Source organism: Mixophyes fleayi, chromosome 7, assembly GCF_038048845.1.
Source record: "Mixophyes fleayi isolate aMixFle1 chromosome 7, aMixFle1.hap1, whole genome shotgun sequence".
NCBI classification, from domain to species: Eukaryota; Metazoa; Chordata; class Amphibia; order Anura; family Limnodynastidae; genus Mixophyes; species Mixophyes fleayi.
This window is the reverse complement of record NC_134408.1, coordinates 48527937-48550699: the sequence shown is the minus strand read 5'-3', so window position 1 is coordinate 48550699 and position 22763 is coordinate 48527937. Positions and strand designations below refer to the sequence as shown.

The window sequence follows — 22763 nt, the reverse complement described above, 5'->3', positions numbered from 1 at the left end:
TATGACTGAGAACAAAGTATATTTGGCCCTTGGCTATATAGGTTTAAATTATGTGCGGATATCTCAAGTTTTGTCACAGCTGAAATGAATGTTACACATGGCACTTTAATATTGAATCAGCTTTTATTTTAGATTGATGGGGCCTTTAATTTCAAAATATTTTGTTAAAAAAACAAAAACAAAAAAACAACACACAGTAAAGAAAAGGTGGTCCAATATCTGGGCAGAATTTATTTTTCTAACCATTATATATTTATAGCACCATGTCAATTTCCTAATATATCCTAAATAAGCAAACACCGGTCTGTCACAGTAAGGGCATTCACTTCTTCAAAAGTGTAATTCTCCAAGAACCTGTTCGTCTGTAGTGGGGAAATGGGAGGTATGACTGCATGGGCACATTCAATCTGTAGGATGGGTGATGCACTGCAACCTTCTAAAAATGCATTTGTCTACCAAGACCACTGAATAATTCTGCAGTCCAATGGGCGTGGATAATTAAAGCTTTAGGATGAAGGCATGCTGGCAGTTGTCCAAGGGTGAGACATAAGATAACTAACCTGTCTACACTATTAGTGTCCCAATGAGGATGCAATCTCCAGAACAGAGTGCAATACCCCTGGATTGTCAAATTTATACACCGATTAGCCATGTCTTCTACAGGTGAACGACACACACGCACCCGGCTTTCCACGTGATGTAAAAGAAAACATCATGCATTAGACCAGGTCACCTTCTTCCATTGCTCCATGGTCTAGTTCTGGCACTCACATGCCCATTGTATGCGCTTTTGGTGGACAGGTGCCAGCATAGGCACTCTGGCCGGTCTGTGGCTACGCAGAAAGCTACGATGCACTGTGTGTTCTGAAGCCTTTCTATCATAGCCAGCATTAACTATTTTAGCAATTTGTGTTACAGTAGCTCTTCTGTGGTATTAGACCAGACAGGCTAGCCTTTGCTCCCCACATACATCAATGTGCCTTGGGCACCTATGACTGTCGCCGGTTCACTGGTTGTCCTTTTTTGGACCACTTTTGGTAGGTGGAAACGCCCTGCAAACCGGAAACACCCCACAAGACCTGCCGTTTTGGAGATGCTCTGACCCAGTGGTCTAAACATCACAATTGGGCCCTTGTCAAAGTTGCTCAGATCCTTACGCTTGCCTATTTTACCTGCTTCCAACACATCAACTTCGAGAACCATTTGTTCACTTGCTGCCTAATATATCCTACCCCTTGACAGGTGTCATTGTAACAAGATAATGTTATTCACTTGTCAGTGGTTTAAATGTTGTGGCTGATCGATGTATATACACATTGGAACCACTTAATATGAAATCTAATTACTTTCCATATACAACCCCAAAGCTTTACATTGCGTTTTTGTTGTCTGGCTGTATAACATGTATAATTTCTACTGTTCTTTTATAAAGCACCTCTCCTCCCACATTCTGACAGAATTAGAGCAATTTGGCAGTATTGGACATACATATAACAAATCAGTTCTATTACAGAGATAAATAACAAAAACAGATTTTGACTTTAATCCTGCATGTCTAAGGCCAGGTTTGACCTTTGAGCTTTTTGGCCCATCTGTTTAGTCCCTGACTTTAGAAAACGGGAAAGGTATTTTGCAGTCTATGATGAAAGAGGATAGAAATGCTTAATCACATATTTTGTAGGCACATTTGCAATAATTATTTTCAGGTATTGGTGTGTTGACCAACAAAAGCAAAATCAGATGGCAAAATATTTATTGGAAATAAATTTACCAATATAATTCTGAAACTATATAGTGTAGGTGGCTTTCAGAAGATAGAGAGGAAAAAAAAGACATATCTGAAATGCAATACTAGGACTATGCCATACAATTCTGGAATAAAACATGTGCAATTCATTACAACATTCCAGAAACTCAGAACTTGTACACAAATGTTAACCTCCAGTTGACAAGACACAGACATACTTGTTCCCCATTTGTCCTCGCTAAGAAACATTTAAGACAACAGGGGTTGTTTTGCCTACACAAGCAGATGTTTATATTGGCACCAAAAGTGAAAACATTTGCTGCATCTGGAATTGAGAGGAGATGCCTAGTGTCAGCAGATCAGACTTTAGGTAAAATCTTTTATTAAAGCTACATACAGCCAACATCTGATAGGAAGTAGAAAACAGCATGGAATCTATGGGTTTAACATCAAGTTTCAAACAGTTTGAGGGTGGTCATTGTTTCATTCCAGTGTGGTAAATTTAATTCCTCTCAATAATGAAAAAATAATTTATTAGATTTAATTATATAAACTTTAAGACCTCTGACCAGCAAATGTTAAATACATTTTTCATTCTACATAGCCCACACATATAGAAAGCAAGGAGTACTTTTTAGGATTTCTACAAACAAACATAATATAATGTATGTAATTAGTGTATATATTTTCCTTTGTACTGATAACTGCTTTTTTTTTTGCTATATTATACATAAAAAATGAAATTACACACATTTCAAATGAAATATTTTGATGTGGCCTGCATGGAAACCTTTTATGTTACAAAGCAATTTCCATAGAGTAAGAAGGAATACATGATCCAATTGACTTGTGATAACTAAAGTGAGGGACAGGATATCAGATAATGGCGCAACAGCGTAAATCACAAGGCTTGGAGGACTCAATATTCACTTCAACAATGAAAGTTCACTGGACTTTTGTATCCCCTATAAGACAAATACCATTTCAAATATCTTGGGTCCAAACAAGGTTTGTATGCCTGCATGTATACAATTGCCTGTTAGGGCTGTTTGTATGTTCGGTACTTCCTTGTACACAAGTATGGGTAATATAAATCTTCTGCTACCAGACATAACTATGACCACTCACTATTGCCCCTAGGCAGACATGGATTTAACCGTTATGTCATATATATCCATCCAGATGCCTATTAAAGTGGACAGATTATTCTATAATATGGGTCTCATTGGTGCATAGAAAAATCAGAAAAGCGGCTTAATCATCTGATGTGTAGAAAGTCAGCAGGCCTTTGGCTGCTAGAGAGTTAACATAAAATATAAATAAATTTGTCCTTGCCTTAAAGAAATATTTGCACTTTCAATATTTTGTGTCTGTTATCCACTATTTGAAACAATGCTGCGATACCACTGCCTTTACTAAAACCAGCAAGCAGCAGGAGAGGATCACTGGACAACAGACCCTCAGATAAAGAATATACAGTATAACTGTGCAACCGTACTATTAAAAAATTCCGGTTTTGGCTGGACTTGTATAATAAAAAACTTTTTTTATTTTTTTAAATCGATTGTTTATCTATGATATCTTCCTGTGTTAGGCTTTTGTTAGACAGAGGCACTACATAAAAATGCCTAAACCATGCAGAAACTGTTTTTCCCCACATGGTTTATGGATTAATAAATAGGCCCACAGTCACATTCAGCGACTATAAAATGTGACACTTTTTGTAGTTTATAGTTCGTAATTTATTTGAATTTTGTTGGATTATATTTTTTGACCATATTATCGCGTACCAAGTGTTGATTAGTTGGGTTATATATTAAATAAGTGGATCATGGTTCCATGTTGTAACAAAATATGAAAAAGTCCAAGGGGGTGAATACCTTTTATGGCCACTGTACATATTTGGGACAACAGTAAAATGATCTGCCTTGCCAAACATCCCAAAGTGCAGCATAAGATTGTCCAGGAAGTCACAAAAAACACAGGACAAGCCAATTCTCTATATGCATATAAATGATGGCTGCTCTTCTACAGTCCTGGGAGGATGCTCTATAAACAGATCTACACTGGAATGATTTCAGCTACATGCTGCCTTGTGTACTAAACGGTAGATTTATTGAAGTATTTCGATATGTACAGACAAACAATGCAGACATCACGAAAGCAGGATAGGAACTTAACAAATCTCAAAATAGGCAAGGCAATAAGATATTATCTGGCAAAATGATGACAATGCTGCAGGTTACCAACAGGATAGTAAACCATGGACAGTTATACATGGTATGTATAAGCCAATGACACAACTGGTGCAGTATGGCAGGAAACACTTGGCACAAATGATGAATGGCACAGTAGCGAGAACACAAGGAAGACCATGATTACATAGTTCGTTGTTTAAGGGTCAAGCCGAACAACTAGCAAGGTTCAGTATGCACAGTACTATACCTAGTAGCAGTCACACCCGAGATAAGCTTGGAACCTGTCAGTGTGAAGCAGTGGAGTTCAGACACCACTATTAAGTGCACAGCATAGTGAAGGTAGGACTACTTGTAGTATGCTCCAAAGTAGTCATCCATACACAAGCCAATTAGTCAGAAGTCATCAATATCCAAAGTCATTAGTCAGAGCCAGAACTCACAGGAAGTGAAGCAGACTACAGAACAGAGAAGGTACCTTATAAAATACTATGACCAGCATTTGATGGGTGGACAGGTGGGGACCTTTATCTGAGAGATCCCCAATAGGGTTAGGGAGAGGACCTGAAATTGTTAGGTCACCCAACCGCCTTACATGCACACAAAGCGGTCATGATTAATTAGAAACAATGTAGTAAAAAGCATATGATCGAAGACAGGCTGGCAGAAAACAAAGTGATCATATGCAGATCAGAATATGCAGAAGCAGCATGAATTCTGCATTGTACTGGAAAATATGTAAGACAGGCCATCATGAGATCAGATAAACATAAATAGGTTGTACAGTAGGACCATGCTCAACACCATATACGAGTGGTTCCCAAACTTTTGCAGTTCGCCGCACCCTTAGAGTCTCCATAATTTTTTCAAGGCGCCCCTCCAAAATAATTATTGAGAAGTTCTGTTTTATAAGTAGTCAAAAAAACGTAATAAGTATTTAGGTCAGGACAGACATACTTATTTAGTCGTATGCAAAAATAATACACAAATCCAAGGGAAAGAATATTTTTATATATATTTTTTTCAATTATATTTCTGTCAAAGAATAATTTACAGCTAACACATTCTGCGCCCCTGCATCCGTACACTATGTGTCCCCTCTGCATCCACGCTCTGCCCCCTCGCTGTGCTCTCTGTGCATCTGCCCCCTCTGTATCCCGCCGTGGACAGGAAGAAAAAAAAAGAAAAAAAAGAAGAAAAAGAAGAACAACTGACCAATCCTGCAGCGCCCAGGACCCAGCATCCTCTCTCCTTTCGCTTCTCACTGAATATGTACTAGTAAACTCCCCCTCGGTTTGCCCAAGTGGTGATACTGGTCATTCCCTCTTGAGGGCCAGGAAACGGAAAGACCCCAAAAAGATTGTAAAAGACAAGGCCCTAATCTAGGTGCTAATAACTTTATGTCTTCTATGCTGCAACCAGTTATCTCCCAATGTACATCCTATATCTAGACCTCTTGTCTTACATACCAGACTGTCATGTGGGACATCATTGAAGACTTTTGCAAAATCCAAATATATCACATCAAGTGTGCTGCCAATAGCCAGTATGAAACTTTACATAAGACCGAACCTTAATAAAACCATGCAGACCTTGTTATTGATTGTTACAGTCTTTTCCTACATTTGCTGTTTAATTACAACTCCAACACTTATTGGTCAGACAACAAGATTCCATGAGAAATGTTACGTTGGTGACAGCTAGAACACAACAGCTTGTGACGAGGATCAAAGGTCTCACCGAGCGTTCTGTATCTTCTCCAGAAGAAGGAAAAAAAAAAAAACTTACCAATCCGGTGGCGCCCGGGACCCAGCATCCTGTCTCCTGTCGCTTCTCACTGAATATGTCGGGCGTGACATCATCAGTGAGAAGCGAGTAGGGAGGAGGATGCTGGGTCCCGGGCGCCGCCGGATTGGTAAGTTTTTCTTTCGTTTTGTTTTTCTTCTTCTTCTTCATCATCCTGTCCACAGCACCCCTGTGACAGCGCCGCGGCACCCCTGGGAGCCGTGGCACACAGTTTGGGAACCTAGGCCATATACATAAGCAAGCATGTTTAAAAAGCAATAAAGGTCATTTACCAAGCTGGAAAAATACAGACCCACAGTGCAAATGCCGTTTTGTCATGCCCTATATGCTGTTGTGTCAATTTGTACAGGATGCGACTACAGGCTTGCAAAACTTTGCAGTGATGGGAAGAGCTGCACAAGTCCTTGCTGAATGCAGTTTTTTCAGCCCCTGCCACACAACCTATTTTTCACATTGAGTGCGAGCCTACACTACAACCTAAACAAAGTTTTGTAAGAACAAATTATCAATGTAAAAAAACATTAAAATATACAAATGACACATGAAATGAAAAAAAAACAGTTCCGGTCTCTCTGGACGTTTTAAGACATGAATGTGGCTCCACGGAGCAGCATTTGTCATCTGGTTCATATCCGAGTGTCCCCAGCGGGCACGGTTAGAACAAAATGTGCCCAGATTATTGGAATGTCCACAGCAGCATAGATTGTTACAGCAGTTGAGTGTATTGGTCTTGTGAGAAGCAGCGACTTGTGCATGCGAGTATGATAATAAGGGCAGGGCTGCATGTTACAGAGCAGGTAGCTGCTAATCCCTAATTTACATATGCCCATTCAGCAATAAAAACATATTGGCTTGGGAGAGTGTGCATATATGCATAAGAACATACATACAGGCATTTCCCCGTGGGATTTGATCCAGTGTCCAGTTCTACAAGGCAGCAACGCCACTTTTATTCATGATGATATTGTGCGTCACCTTTTTCCATCTTAGATTTTAAAGTATATACAGTACTGCATGATATATGTTGGTGCTAGATTATTATTATTATTATTATTATTATTAATAGTTTCACCTTTAATAAAGAAACAAAAAAGACTAATATCAAACTGAAGACACTAACCTTACATGAAATGTTGATTTTACAATCTCTCTAGGGGCCAGTACAATGACAATATAACCAAAATATCTTCAGTCATAAATCTATTATAACCAGAGAGAGATGTTACTGTGAGATGAAAGAACAATCCATTAACTTAAAGCAAGAAAGCTACAGTCATGGCCAAAAGTTTGTGAAAAATAATATTTGTGTCATTCTCCAAAGTCTGCTGCCTCAGTTTTTATGATAGAAATTTGCATATACTCAATTTGCATATACTCCAGAATGTCATGAAGAGTGATCAGATGAATTGCAATTAATTTCAAAGTCCCTCTTTTCCATGACAATGAACTTTATCCCCAAAGCAACATTTCCACTGCATTTCAGCCCTGCCACAAAAGGACCAGCTGACATCAGGTCAGTGATCCTCTCGTTAACACAGGTGAGAGTGTTGACAAGGACAAGGCTGGAGATCAGTCTCACAATTTTGCCTAAGAACACAGCCATGAATAAAAAATGGTACCAAAACATCCTCCAAGAGCAACTTCTCTGAGCCATCCAAGAACAGTTTGGTGATGAACAATGCTTTTTCCAGCATGGTGGAGCACCTTGTCATAAGGCAACAGTGATAACTAAGTGGCTCAGGCATCAAAACCCCAAATTTTGGGTCCATTTCCAGGAAACTTCCCAGACCTTAATCCCATTGAGAACTTGTGGTCAATCCTCCAGCGGCCGGTGGACGAACAGAAACCCACAAATTCTGACAAACTCCAAGCATTGATTAGGCAAGAATGGGCGGAAATCAATCAGTATGTGGCCTAGAAGTTGATTGACAGCATGCCAGGGCGAATTGCAAATATTGACTCTTTGCATAAACTTAATGTAATTGTCAATAAAAGCCTTTGACACTTAAAACTTTTGACCACTACTGTACATAAGAAAAACTAAGCAATCACAGAAAAACGGGAAGTAATTGCATTTGAAATTCAGCGTCAAACTTTAGACAATGTAGACAATATAGTTCTAGTGATCAGTTAAGGAATTCATTAGGAGAAATATGTTGAGCTATTTTGGGGAATTTCCCAACTCAGCTGCTATGACTCTCCAATACACTGCCACTGATAGGATGCTGCTCCTGAGTCAGTCTTTCATCGCTGCCTTGAGCAACTACATATTCAGCAGCCACATCCGGGTCTAGACTCCCAAAAACCTAATATGTGTACACAGACCCCGATATCCACATTGTGTGAAGAACAAATTCTAAGCTTTATTTCCCTGCCATTGCATATGCTTTCAATCAGCAATAAGGCACAGATGGTTGCATCACAAAACATTTACCTATATTGATATTTTTATAATAAACAGGTAACAGCTCAACAAATCAAATACTGTCCAGGACTTTGTGCTTACATAGGACAGATATGGAAAACCTGGCAGGAACAGAGTCTATAAACCACAGTGGTAAATGGAGCAGAAAAGATAAACAGCTGCTTAGTCTGAAGTTTGCAATGTAAATGACTAATTCTTTAACATGTAAACCAGATATTTATATTGATTGCTTCATTCTCCAGTCACGCCAATTGCATTTACATTCACATGGCGCCTCTAAAGTCTATACGCATAAACCGAGGGGTTTCCAACGCTATATAGTGAGAAGCCAGCGTGTCATTTTAAACTGAATCAGGGCATACTTGGCCGATTAACAGCACCTACCTGCCTCCAGCTTCACACAAAACCATTTCATCTACTATTTTACAAATTTGATATTAAAAAGCTTTGGCTGCACATGAGAAAGGCTATTCAATTCATTGTACATAATACTTTTTCACAAGGCAAATAGCTGTCTCCATAATCTGTTCACCATTTAAAATACACTCTAAATGAAGGGGGGCGGGAGGAGATAAGAGACTCCCCCTAACCTCCGGATACAACTCAAACAGGTATATTTTGAGCAGTCGTCGTCTGACTGCTTTCCTCATACATATATGCAAGTTTCAGTGACAATCATCAATTTATCATTAATTTTAACATTCTGATGCGGAGTACACACACAGATTGTGTACCACTTCCTCCTGCTAAGATGCATTATGTAGAATATAGATACCCATCGTTTCCAAATGTTGCAATAAGATAAAAAAAAAATATTATTTGCGATGTCTCTAAGGAATGGGTGTGGAGACACCTAGACACCTTGCACATACTCTTTAATGAAATATCCGCTCATTAATGCTCACGCCCCAGTGACCTGCAAGCAAAAATAAGCAGAAATTTTTACTGCACTAACAGTAAAAATGCACAGCCGCAATGTTCTCAGGAACATCGCAGCTATTTGAATCTCCCGCATAATTTGGTATGGGTGATCTTAAATCATTAAGGAATAAACAGAAGTTTTTTTGAAACTGTTAATTCATATATTTTTCAAAACATGTTGTCAACTTTTGACTCCGTGACCTTAAAATATTAACTTCCTCAAACTTAGTCACGTAGCATATCAAATTAAAGCCTGTTAAATTTATTTAAATATCTTGCACCTGGCCTAAGAAAATTAGATTTTTGCACACAAATGTCAAAATTTGCAGTGTTTGGCATTTTCAAACCCTTATAAATCAAAAACTACAGGAGGTAATAAAATGACAGATTTGAGACACTTTCTTATATATTACTAAAGGTGTGCAGAGTAAATAATAAATAGTAAATTTAAGAACAATAAAATGGTAAGGTATTTTGCATTGATTGGATCACTTGGCATGAAAGGAGCCGTATGCATTTGCGCTGTACCATTTCCCAACCATGTTCTATTACAATCATATAAAGAGATTAAGTATATATTCATAAAAAAGTTAAAACTCTGCTGATGACCTGTTTTTGGTTAAATCGACTATAATATTCTTCATTCAGATGTTTGTCTGTGTGTGAAAATACTTCTCTCATCATCATTTATTTATATAGCGCCACTAACTCTGCAGTGCTATACAGAGACATCATTCACATCGGTCCCTGCCCCATTGGAGCTTACAGTCTAAATTCCCTAACGAGAGAAAAAGAGAGCGAGACTATGGTCAATTTGATAACAGCCAATTAACCTACTAGTATGTTTTTGGAGTGTGAGAGGGAACTGGAGCACCCGGAGGAAATCCACGCAAACAGGGGGAAAACATACAAACTCCACACAGATAAGGCCATGGTCGGGAATTGAACTCATGACCCCAGTGCTGTAAGGCAGAAGTGCTAACCACTCTCCGCTGGTTGAAGCAGGTAGGTAGCCTGAACGTGCCCTGTTGTGATGAATTCTTGGGAGACCCATAGGAAAATGCAATGGCATAATGGTGTATGCAAGCCACACACCACAAATACAGTGAGTGACAACATTAAACACTTTGGGGGTCTCATGATGCGGCCCTCTAAACATCAAAAATGCCGCACATTACCATTAATCTGAGTAATAACTTAAAACAATGTATTTAATCAAAGAGACACCTATCTGTAATAACATATCTGCAGGCATTTTAAACAAGAGCTATAAGCTATAACAAACAAATCTGAAAAATACAGCAGGAAGGACCTGGGGGCCGCAGGGGAGGGCTTGAAGGGCCGTCTGTTGCCCGTCCCTGCCACTGGATAGTCAAATCAAATTTTGTGTAGACATACTGTCATAATTGTTAGTAACCAACTTATTGTGACATATGCTGTCACAATAAGTTGGTTACTAACAAATATCTGGAATAAATTAGATGAGAAGGATCCTGTTATGCAACATATTTCAGTGCCTATTTTTACTTAAAACAGGAAGCTGTCAACATGTGAGTGACCAGTGTTTGAACTTACTAGCAATAATATGCCCTCTTATGAAATAAATAAGCTAGATATTTACAATTTTACAAATCTGCTTTATGGAAGGCATTGGAATTCTTATTTTTGAGATAGCTATTAACTTCAGCTTTATGTAACACTGGTAGTTTTAACCACATCAAGGTATGCCTAATGCAAAACAGATATGCGTAAACAAAATAACTACTGGAAACCTTGCCTGATTTGCCAAGTACAGAGAGGCATTTTATTTTGCTATTAAATGCATGCAATTTATACATTAAAAAGAAAAAACAAGAAAAAAAAGTGTAAGACTGTTTCTATTATGTGTCCATATCCATGCAAGGGAGCAGTCAATAAGGGTTGTTGATCAATGCGCATCACAGATCCAGATACTTTAGCCCAGAGGTGGGCGACAGGCAGACTTGCAAAGCTTCTTCACCTGTGGAATCCAGCTCCTTCCTGCTTTGTCACATTTTTTGTTATAGCTTGTAACTGCCTGATAATGTGTTATTACAGATGGAATCTTTCTACGATTAAATGTACTGTTTAACCTATTACTGGGATTAAGGGTAATGTGTGTCCCTTTTGAAGGTTAGAGGGCCGCCCATGCAGCCTCTGAAGTGTATCGGGTTGACCAGCACTGCTTTAGCCAGTACAATACATATATTCTGAGCTTACATACTACAAGTTAACCCGTGCATGATACTCATGCATTCTAGTCAAATCAAGCTACTTAAGGTGTTAAAAAGGTTCTTGTCATGCATTTGGGCCATAGCCCAGGCCTCCTCAGGGGAAGAGCGTTACTTCCCGACGCAAGCGCCCTTTTTTAACGTGGTTTTGTCCACAAGTCACCACCTCATCATTTTTCTCCATCACTGCATTCTTCATCTTCATAGCCACATCCTTCATCAAGCTACTTAAGGTGTTAAACTCCCCACTGTCACCCCCGGCAACCACCAACCACTCCCAACTGTCACTTCTCCTTCAAGAAATATATAGGTCAGTGTATAACTCTGCCCAGCAGGTGGCGCTGCAGCTTGGTTTGTTTTTCTTTTTTCACACACGCCACTAGGCATTTATAGAGTAGATATTTTCTATCCTTAGGAGATGCTAAGAGTCATCTTTCAGCAGTGACTAAAGGTGCCCCTATATGGCAGCTTGGCTTGTGTACCCTGTTCGAAGTCCAAGTTTGGACAAACGTGTGCAGCCGACTTGGACAGATTTGGTATCTGACAATCTTACCAAATTACAGGGTCTGCTGATGACTGCACATAGGTTCAGCTTGCTGTTTTTTATACGCAAGTCTCCACCATCGGTTGTATTAAAAGAAAAAAACAACTATATAGGATACTATGGCCCAGTCCATTGTTCTGGACTCCACACATATGTTGCAGCCATCTTGAAATGTAATTACTGTGTGGGTGCTACAGGGCCGGTCAGGGACCGGTGTGCAGCACCAAAAGAGTCAAGTCCCGGCGGTAGTCACCGAGAGTGTAAATGTTCAAAAGTGATGGCTTAAATTTTAAAATGTATTTTAGCAAATATTTTAACAGCATCAAGTGAATCAATACCCGACACTGCAGCACTGGAGGGGTTGATTTCCAGCGTAGAAATGTATTTATATAAAATGTGTAGTGTTTAATATTTTTAAAGTAATAAAATAAAAACATCTCTCCTACCTGGTGGTCCAGTGGGGATCGGAGTTCCACCAGCATGTTTGTGCCTCCATTCTGGCTCCCATTCGTGGGGATCAGAACACTGGGTTGTCAGTGGTGTTCCCCAAACCTGAAGGTCCAGCAGGGGCTGCAAGAGCAGCACTGGAGTCTCCCCCACGCAGCCTCATTGCAGTGGCTGCTGGAGGGGCCTTCAATTGAGCCTCCTTGATTCATCATGCTGTGGAGCCCAGCATGCTAAGAAGTAAACTGGAGTTCGAAGAGCTGGGGTCTGGTCACTCTCCCTTCAGTAATATTATGGCCAGAGGGGAGAGACAAACACTGAGGCAGGGTCCCTGGAAGTAAAATCAGCGGGAGATAAATAACTCGCCCTAGACATTGCTGCACCAGGGTCTGGAAGTAGACTGTGCCCCTTCCCCCCCTCCCCCACCACTAGCTAGAACGTGAGCTGGGAGTTTGCTTCTCCCTGCTGATCCTGGGGAACAGTGCATGCACCAGCAGGGATGGCTGTACTGTGTAACAATAAGTGGGCCTGCGTGCACACCTAAAACTATAACCTCTTGTGTTACCATACAAATTTATGGAGATTACACATAGGTACCTGTAACCGGTGTGCAAGTCCTTTAAAAGGACCCTAACAGCAATAAACATCATTGCTTCAAGATCCTGCTTTGACGCCTATTTACCTGCTGTAATTTCTGTGACCTACAGATTAGACCACTCTAATCCGTTAACCGGCTCCGAGTTTTAGGACCCAGCATCTTATAACAACACCCTGCCTGCTACCCTGCAGCTCTGGCCCTCTGAGATAGGTCGGGGGGACTATTCACAGCAACCGCAGTCTGAGGTAAGAGGTCAGGGGTGGCAGGCCAAGTGCCCAGCAAAGGGGTGCTATAGCAGCAAGCATTTACCCAGAAGGAAGCGGCTCCAGGTACCGGTGAAGGAGCCTGGTTGTGGCAGTACAGCGCCCCTGTAACCTTTATTAGGGAAGAAGTTGGGATAAAGAATGGGATCTGTGGAAAGGCAATTCCAGCTGTTCCCAAACAAAACGTCAGGGTGGCATAGGAGGTTCATCCTGTCACCGATTTTCAAGACCATGCAGACCCTTTTATTATCTAGACTGTGGGTTTTTTTTTTGTTTTAAAAAAAAAAAAAAATCTTCTTATTGGCGACATTATTATGGGCCAGTCTGACACTGCAAATTCTCAATGATAGACATGATCATTTGGCATCACTTTTAGATTGTAGAAGCAAAAGGGGAGGATAGGGAAGAAATGTGTAATTGGAGACACTTTTAGATTGCAGCTGCTATGCCTTTGGCTACTGCAAAGACAATGATTAAATAATGCAATCCTTTCCAAGTCCAAACAGAACAGGACTCCCACCAAAAACCTGGGTAGTCCTTGTCACCGTTTGCCTATACCACACTTCTATAATAGCCAGGATCTCCTTGCTACACACAATGAAGGGAGCCTTATTGTAGGTTGAACCAATAATCATAGATGACAGAGGCATGTAGCCCCTAGACTCAGACAGCAAATTAGTATGAAGCATCGCTAATCTTAAAGACAGTGGATTCAATTTTAATACGCATCTACATATTTATGAATTTTAGTAATACAAGTATGGGACTTCTTATTTGTAAACCTGTTACCCAGAAAATTCTGAAAAATAAAAATGTAAATACTTCCTGTTCTGTGAGGATATCATCAAACAGATATAAACCCAAGTTATAAATAGGACCCTTTCTTTGGCGATAACGTTGTTTTTTTTGCTGTGATAAAATACCCTTACTGCTAAGATTTATCAAAACAAATCTCCAGGGCAGCTGAGAGATACTCAACTGCGCTGGAGCTGTATGGGGTAAACCTACTAATTCGCTGGGCCAGTCTCTGCTGGCTGAATCTGTGCTTTCAGTTTCACCAATACTATAAAATAATAAAATAATGTAAAAATAGATGAAGGAAAAGCCAATGAATTATACTACACCAAGTAGAGGGTGGGGAGGTTATTGTCAGCAATAGCAGCATTATCGCCAGCGGTAAATCTTTGTTGCATTGGTACAAGCAAGAAAAAGCACCATCACCTGGGAAGACACCCGTTTTCACCAGCAATAAGGCTTTTGGCTACCCGAATAATTGGCTCATAAGAGTCCTATCTGCAGTAACTGTGAGAAGCACTGCTAAAATGCTTAATGTGGAGGAATGAAAAATCTGGTTATAACTGCTCTTTTTTGTTTTTCAAATGAACTTCATTACAGCTTATCAGCTTATGTCATTCTGAACTTGAATGTTTTTGTAGAGTGTTGGGATTGGTGTTTTATTATACAGTGTCATGTGTACTTTGCACTTAGAAAAGACTTTGCTGCCCCCCCTACACACTCACACACAATTTGTTTCCCCAAGAGAGAGGCTGTAATCGCCTGCTCTGTATACAATTTGCTTAACTCTGCAGCTAAGCCAAGATGCTGACTAACTACTGTACCCTCCTCCCTGACCATCCGTCTCCATAAGACACAGCTCCCATGACGTCCTAGCATTTGTAAGGAAAAAGTGCAGGTACAAAATTGAAATAAAAAATACACAACTTCACATTTAAATAATCAACATCATATTTATGTGCAGCACTGGCCCATGGCTTTGCAGCTAAGGAGATATTTTATGTTGAAATGACACTGACAACATAAAGTGCTGTGAGGAAAAAGTCAGTCTGGTTGGCAGTGCCACTGACCCCTTCAATTGTGGCACCAGACTATGGCGCTGGTGGACGGGGAAATCTGCGTATGGAAGTCAGGTTAAGAGTACCCTATTTCCCAGGTCCACAATTCATTTGAAAAGCAACTTTACCGAGTTAGGACAGCTTTTTCCAAAGCACATTTTATTGTAGAAGTCTGGTATACTATACAAATAATATATGTATAGTTTATATAACATTTCTATATAAAGAAAAAACTCTTCTGAACCACTGAATATGCCACAGTGACTACCCCTATCCCTACTGGGATAAAGAAAGAAAACGTCACACTATCCCACAAACATGACCTGCCCACTGCTGCTGAAAGCATTTATGCTGTCTTGAGTCATGGGACACCAGGGAATACAAAAGACTGGTGGGGACAAATGGGTAAAAAAGATCCTTTTGGAAGTCCAAAGTTTCTTAACTTAAGTGGCAGTTTCCTTCCAGCTTGCCCAAATAAAGCAATATGCTCCAATAGAACCAGGACCCTACTAGCTAAATATTGACTAGAAGCTCCAGAAAAAAACATTTTATATATAAGTAATCCTACAATGTAGTTTTAATTAAGGGTTTTCCTCTGGCACATATGGGGCAATCATTTAGATCACACTTATTGCATTGTATTGGGTTTAAGTCTGTATGGGCAGTTTTCTAACAGTACCCTTGAAAATATTTTATACTCCACTTTTAGGGGAAAGTAAACATTTTTACGGACATGTGTAATAACATTAATAACAAATTATAAGAAGTCCTGGACAAGAACTGGCTGTAGACATTGCAAACATGGGATCAACAACCTACAACCATTTTAAGGCATGATCATTTTACTGATTACTATATATTTCTCCCACAATACTATAACGTGTCAGTAAAATTACTGACTGTTGGCAGCCATGGACTAAAACAACATTTGTACATACTTTCAACTGTAAATGTAAATAACAGAGGATTATAGTTCAACAGCTGCTCTTAACATCTTATCCAGACCATACATCTGTAATCATCATCAACTAATAAACAGGAAGACAAGAAAAGTACTGTAAGAAAGCCTACGTCCAGCACCAAGAATAGGCGCTGGACATGTCATTAGACCCCAGTTAGAGCCTCCGTCCATGCGTAGGAAAGTTTCTCCCAAGCCTCTGCCCAGCTAAACGGGAAGAGTTAAATCCTGGTCTACAGACCAGAGTGGGACGTATGTTAAACTTACTACAAGTGCTGGACACAAGAGGTACCGCCGTCCTTCGGTCTCCGAGACGCTGCTGTGTAGCCCGTGTCCAGCGGAAGCTCCACACACCCGAGTGATCAGAGAGCGGGAGCGAGCAGCGCGCCCCTGACAAGTCATCCACCCCAGGAGGCGCGGTCCCCGACCCTCTTCCTCTGTGCGCTAGGTGTCCAAGAAGCCCGGGGGGTGGGGGCAGGGTGTGAGTGGTCAGCATGGCGCGAGTGGTCAGCATGGCGCAACACATGTTGCGTTAGACAGTGACAGGAAAGGTAAACGCATTAGGTAACGCGTCCTTAAGTGAAATGTTACTTTTGTTGTGCCTATAATCCAAGTTATAACAACAGTACTCCAGACTGCCCTCTCTTTAACCTGTTATTGGACAAAAGTACTGGCAGTGCCGAAGCAATACATTTGTATTTATTGATTTTCAATACTTTAAATATTTGACAAAATTAATGACAATATTAAATAATAAAGAGCAGAAAATGGAAACATTATAAAAGGCGAGGTTAAAATTTCAAAATATCGGATAAATGTCATTCAAAGAAGACATTCCCGTTATTGTAATATTAATAAAGACAAGCATAAAGGTGATATATGCCTAATGACACAAGTCACTAATCATAATGATATACATCTTGATTAAATTTATATTTATTGTCTTATTGTGCCCTGGATGAACTTTGTGTCCAAGGTTCCCAGATTGTGCAAATTTTGGATTGGTATCCACTTTAGTAATAGTTTCCACTCTGAAACTGAGGGTCTAGTTGAAGGATAACAGTGCTTCTCCATATCTAATTGTTCATAAAACAATGTACACATTAGCAGCAGCTGTGAAGAATTGGACATTCAATGAAGCCGAGGACACAGGAAAGATCTCTTCCTAGCATAGGATGGAGTCTGTACAACTTCCCTCCAGTATATTTGTATTTGGGCACAGTCCCAAGCATGGTAATAAAAAGGTGTATATATGTTTGGATCTGTATTAAATATTTCATATTTTGGGTTTAACCCATATCTCATTTGGTACAGTCCTTTTGATGTGCAGCATGGTGACTTTGTGGTTAGCACTTCTGCCTCACAGTGCTGGGGTCATGAGTTCAATTGCTGAACATGGCCATATCTGTGTGGAGTTTGTATGTTCTCCACGTGTTAGTGTGGGTTTACTCTGGGTGCTCCGGTTTCCTCCCACAATCCAAAAACATACTAATAGGTTAATTGGCTGCTATCAATTGTCCCTAGCCTGTATGTGTGTGTTAGGGAATTTAGACTGTAAGCTCTATTGGGGAAGGGGTTGATGTGCGTGAGTTCTCTGTACAGCGCTGCGATATTAGTGGCGCCATATAAATAGATAATGATGTAGAAAATCTATTTGAGCTGTGTTAATTGATTTTGTGTGATTATTACTCTCTTGGTTAATTTAAGGACCTATTACGAGTCATAGGGGGTCCTGCTTTGTTTTTAAGGGGCTTAGGTTGTTTTCCCATGGATTCCTAATTGTAGGGAAGTTAGGCTAGGTACACACTGGAGAATTTTCCGACCAATGGTTTATCTACAACGATAGTCTGTAAGGCATTCGTCAGTCAACTATATGTAGCAGAGAGAAGTTAAATTTGGTTTTACTTCAGGTCCATCCATAGAAATATCTGAAATGTGTTTTGATTGATGCCTAAGATGCACATATTGCAGAATAACCCCCCGCTGGCATGCACAATTCTACTGTGAGGTCAGTATGTGAATCTATTTTACCTTCCTTAAAACATGGCCAGGGGTTGTGTTTCTACCACATTCCCACTATATTTTATTAATAGCAGTGGTGGAAGTGGAAATTTAGAAGTGGAAGTATGGAAAATGCAAGCAAATGGAATTTGATAGTTATACAATGAAAGCAGTTAGTGGAAGTATGGTGTGCGTCTGTATACCAGCCCACTTCCACCACTGTGTAATAGTATTAATTCTGGAAATTCCTCATTTTTCTATAACAGTGGTGACGACAGAGTAGTGCTGAGGTCCACATGCTACTTTAGATATGTCATTTATGGCCATGAAGACAGCTCCAGTAGTAAGTTTACATACTGGTGAGGAGTGCATTGCAAGGGATTCAGCTAGTTTCCAAAAGAAACCGTCAATCTGTGCTTCCAGTACCACAGCTCTAGACCAAATTATCATACTTTTTTAACCTTGCGTTTGGAGTAAGATTTTGTTTTATAATACCTGGGGTCAATCCTTTATTGATTACTAGGTATTTAAAAGTAATTTTCCAAATAAGTTGACAGTGAGACACTAAACTGTCTGTTTTTTAGTTAATCGACTACTGGGAACAAAACTAATTTGTCCCAGTTAATTATTAAACTAGAACATTTCTAAAATTGTTTCCCTATTTCTAACATGCTTTGAGGTGAAGAATCGGGATCTGCCATGTATATTAACATCATTTGCATAGAACACATTTTTTCCCTCTAACTCCCATAAGTGGAAGTGTACAATTCTTTTTCAGCATTGTATTGGTTCTGCCAGAGATTCCAGTGCGATTGCAGATAAATCAGGAGATATCTGATTAATCTGGCAGGTGCCCCGTTGGAATGGAACAGTCTCTGAAATTTGCACCCCCTCTTATTAAAGTTAGCTTTGGATAAAATACATAGGTTTTGTGTCCATTTTACATATAAAATCCATTTTCAACACGACAGAGAAAGGGGGAGATTTAATATGTTTCCCATAAAATGTCTAAATCCATTTTTGTCTTGTTTTATTTTCAGGTTGCTGTATAGTCATCATCATCATCACCATTTATTTATATAGCGCCACTAATTCCGCAGCACTGTACAGAGAACTCATTCACATCAGTCCCTGCCCCATTGAAGCTGACAGTCTAAATTTCCTAACACAGACAGACAGACATAGAGAGAGACTAGGGTCAATTTGATAGCAGCCAATTTATCTACCAGTATGTTTTTGGAGTGTGGGGAGAAACCGGAGCACCCGGAGGAAACCCACGCAAACACGGGGAGAACATACAAACTCCACACAGATAAGGCCATGGTTGGGAATAAAACTCATGACCCCAGTGCTGTGAGGCAGAAGTGCTAACCACTTAGCCACCAGGCTGCCCTAAACTTTGAATGTTTTTAGACACAGATGGAACTAGCAAGCTGTGGGCCCCGGTGGAGGGAGGCGGGGAGGAGAGAACCAGGGCCCCTGTCCCTCTGAATCTGCCATGTAGCGGGCCCCATTGTCTCCATAGGCCCCAGTGTACGTACCTGCCACCCCAATGGTAATTCCGGCACTGGTTATAGATCTTCCTGACTTTAACACATATTGGTCTCTGTGTACAATTACAACGGTAAGATTCACAGGTCTGGCCCAGGTTTTAATATTATCTTTTTTTAAGCCTTCTCTGATTGAGTGACAATGAATAATTCTCATAGAATGGTGTGGATTTACTGACTTAAGAGACAAGTCTTCTATTTTGTGATGGTGCTGATACAGACCTTAAGTTGGGGACACACTACAGACTTTTCATCCACTTATTGGATCACACGATAATAACTGTTTGGTAAGATATCACATTAGTGTGTATGCCCACACAATCATGTTTTATCATACCAAAACACATCTTATCATGGGATTTTATAAACTTCCTAAAAATGACAATCAACGATGGAACGATCCCGGACAAATGTGGAAGTGTGTATGCACTCACGACCAGCAGTGTAGGCAGATCTCTGTACAGTTTACAGAGTCACAGTCTTTACAGCAGATGGTTATGACAGATGAAGAGCACAGATCTGAAGGTATATTGTGTAGGTGAGTACACATGAATCAACATGCTCATTGGGACGTTCAGTCGTTGGTAAAATTATTACAGAAATCACATCTGTAGTAATTTTCTGTAGTGTGTACCCAGCTTTAATCCTTCTGCTTGTTATGTCTGCCAAACATCTATATATGGAGATGGCCAAATTGCACTGATTTGCATGGTGACGTACTATTCCAAATTGAAACTTAACAGTACATAATTTTCTGTAGGGGATTTGCCCAGTCTCTGGAGGTTTTTGAATTATGTTGCAACCCACAAAAAAAACTGTCATAAAGTAGGATCGGTTTAAAGACACTAGAGCTTATTAAGTTCCATTGCATTTAGATGCAAAGTTTGTACTGAAACACAATGGCACTTGCTTATGGCAGAAACAAGCTTATTGCTGATTGGTTGTTGGGGTGCAGTGCAAATTGTCCTCTCAACAAAATGCTAGTAAATGAGATGTACTGGCAGTTTCAAAAGGAGATTGGTTGGAAGTCTGACGTTGCTCAATGGTTCTCTGATTGCATGTAATGCCAGAAGCAGTGTGTTTTGTAATATATTTTTATAAAGCAAAGACTAATATTTTGTATAGACATGAAAAGAATGAATCAGCGAATCACTGGTGCAGCTTAATTTTCATTTACATGATAAAAAAGAATGAAAAATATCATTCTTATAAAATTAACTGTTTTAACATCTACCAGGTTAAGATGTCTCTGAATGGGAGAAAAAGTAACACAGAAAAGACTGTCATGTACAGACAGCTCTCTCCTCTTCCTTCCTGAGACAGAGACCCTCGGGCTGACTAGAACGTTGTAAAACTGCAAAGAGACCTGTCAGAGCGGAAACCCCCGCTGGTGGGAGTGGGAGCAGTCATTGTTACAGTATGTGATGAAAACTGTGTTGATTGTGGTTGCATGCCACAGCACTATATATATATATATATATATATATATATATATATATATATATATATATACACACACACAATGTTCCCCCGCAGCTGTTTCACTCATAATATATAATTAATCCTTGCTTCTTTATTACATATAGATAACAGATACTGTGATGCTGAAATCTAAGCATATGATTACGCTGTTACTTATATCTTAGGATAAGTAGCGTTTATTTATTATGATTAGAGCTTATCTGTCTTTTAATGGTTAGTTACTAAAAATGATATAAAGTGCAGATCAGCTCTAGTACCATAGCCATCAAATATATATTTACGTTCATTGTGCACCTTGTACTATCCGGATGAAAGTCAATTGTTGATTGGTTGCCATGGCTGTAGTGCAGGGTTGCATCATTGAACCTCGTTAGCAAATAACACCCATTAACTCATGAGTATGCCAGTGCTTACTTGCTCTGTGCCACATCACAGAATAGTGTACTTAAAGAATTTAAAAATGAATTTGCTTATGTGCAAGATTTCAGGCCACATGGCAAACATTATTATTTGCATAACATTGCTTAATTATGCTATCTGTGATTTTAGCACTTTTTATTGTTTGAACATTTGAACAGGTGAATACAGATGAAGCACGTTTCAGCTTGCCTGACTCAACAAGGTCATAAAAGGTGTTGCGCACACTAAATAATGCTATTTTACCTCTTGTGCTACACCTTCTCTCTTGTGTACATGAAACTTTATTACATTATTATATTTTGTACAAATAGGGTAATGCAGTTGTGACAGACCCCGGCCTTACTTTGGGAACACCATGTCATCAGTGCACCGATTGAACAACCGCGGCCCACTCTGTTGTTAAACGCCGTCCAGTGACCAGATCTGTTATTGCTGTGGTGTTCGGAGAGGGAGAGGGAGAGGGATGCAGCTCACAGGAAGTGTGAAACAGCTGCGTCCCCTGTTGCATCAAAAAAGAGTGGAAGGGGTTAAAAACAGGAGGGTCAGGACTCTATCTAAAATCAGGAGGTGGACTCTGCCTGTTTGCTAACTATTGTTCCAGCACCTCTTCAACCCAGACTGGATGGCATGGACACAGCAGGTGGAAGACCACTGATGTCATGCCCTACCTCCACCCCTGTTACCACCAATACTCTTCATACCACCAAATACAAGTTGACAACAAGTGGGGATGTTGAGCCAGGGAGGGGGGCATAATCAGGTGTATTTTGAGAAGGAACAAAAAGGGATTCCTGAGGAAAGGTTTGTTGTGGGAGAATTTTGAGAGCACATGGACTTGGACTGAATGAGATTAACCGTATTCTCTCAGGGCCAGAATGTATTGCTATAGCAGAGGCTTCTTCAGACAGAGCACAGTGCACCTCTAGGACTGACTCTGTCGCCACTGCATCAGGAGACACTCGTAGATTCTGGGGAATTGGTGAGCCTGCATCGGCATGGAGACTAATACCCAGAGTCCCACCAAGCTGGTGGAGAGAGGGCCGAGTGGCCGGGATCCTCACGGTACACAGACCTACCTACAGACCAGAACCTCTGGCCCACTTGGACTATCTTCTATGGACTTTGTGCCTGCTAGAACTCTGTGCTGAAGAAGTAACCTGCTGGGGACTTTGTTGGAGAATTTACTTGCACTGGTGATTGTCTGGCACTTGCTAATTTTGGTGCGGAAACATGTTTCTCCTTGGGGAGCACTGTTGCATTTTACTAAGTTTGTGCACTTTGTTTAATAAAAGGGATTATTATCTCTT

At 40.1% G+C, this 22763-nt stretch overlaps 1 protein-coding gene and 1 long non-coding RNA gene across 2 annotated transcripts in view; one reads left to right on the top strand and one right to left on the bottom strand.

Annotated features, from left to right (window-relative positions):
* LITAF (lipopolysaccharide induced TNF factor) overlaps positions 1-16428 on the bottom strand; it is a 27271-nt gene extending 10843 nt beyond the window's left edge. The window contains exon 1 of the mRNA XM_075179801.1: positions 16271-16428. Within this exon, the coding sequence (XP_075035902.1) occupies positions 16271-16405 (135 nt within the window). The 5' untranslated portion in view covers positions 16406-16428. The remainder of the gene's footprint in view (positions 1-16270) is intronic.
* LOC142097722 (uncharacterized) lies at positions 16427-22763 on the top strand. Its single transcript, XR_012678230.1, has 2 exons — positions 16427-16554; positions 21768-22763. It is a non-coding gene; the product is annotated as an uncharacterized LOC142097722 (long non-coding RNA).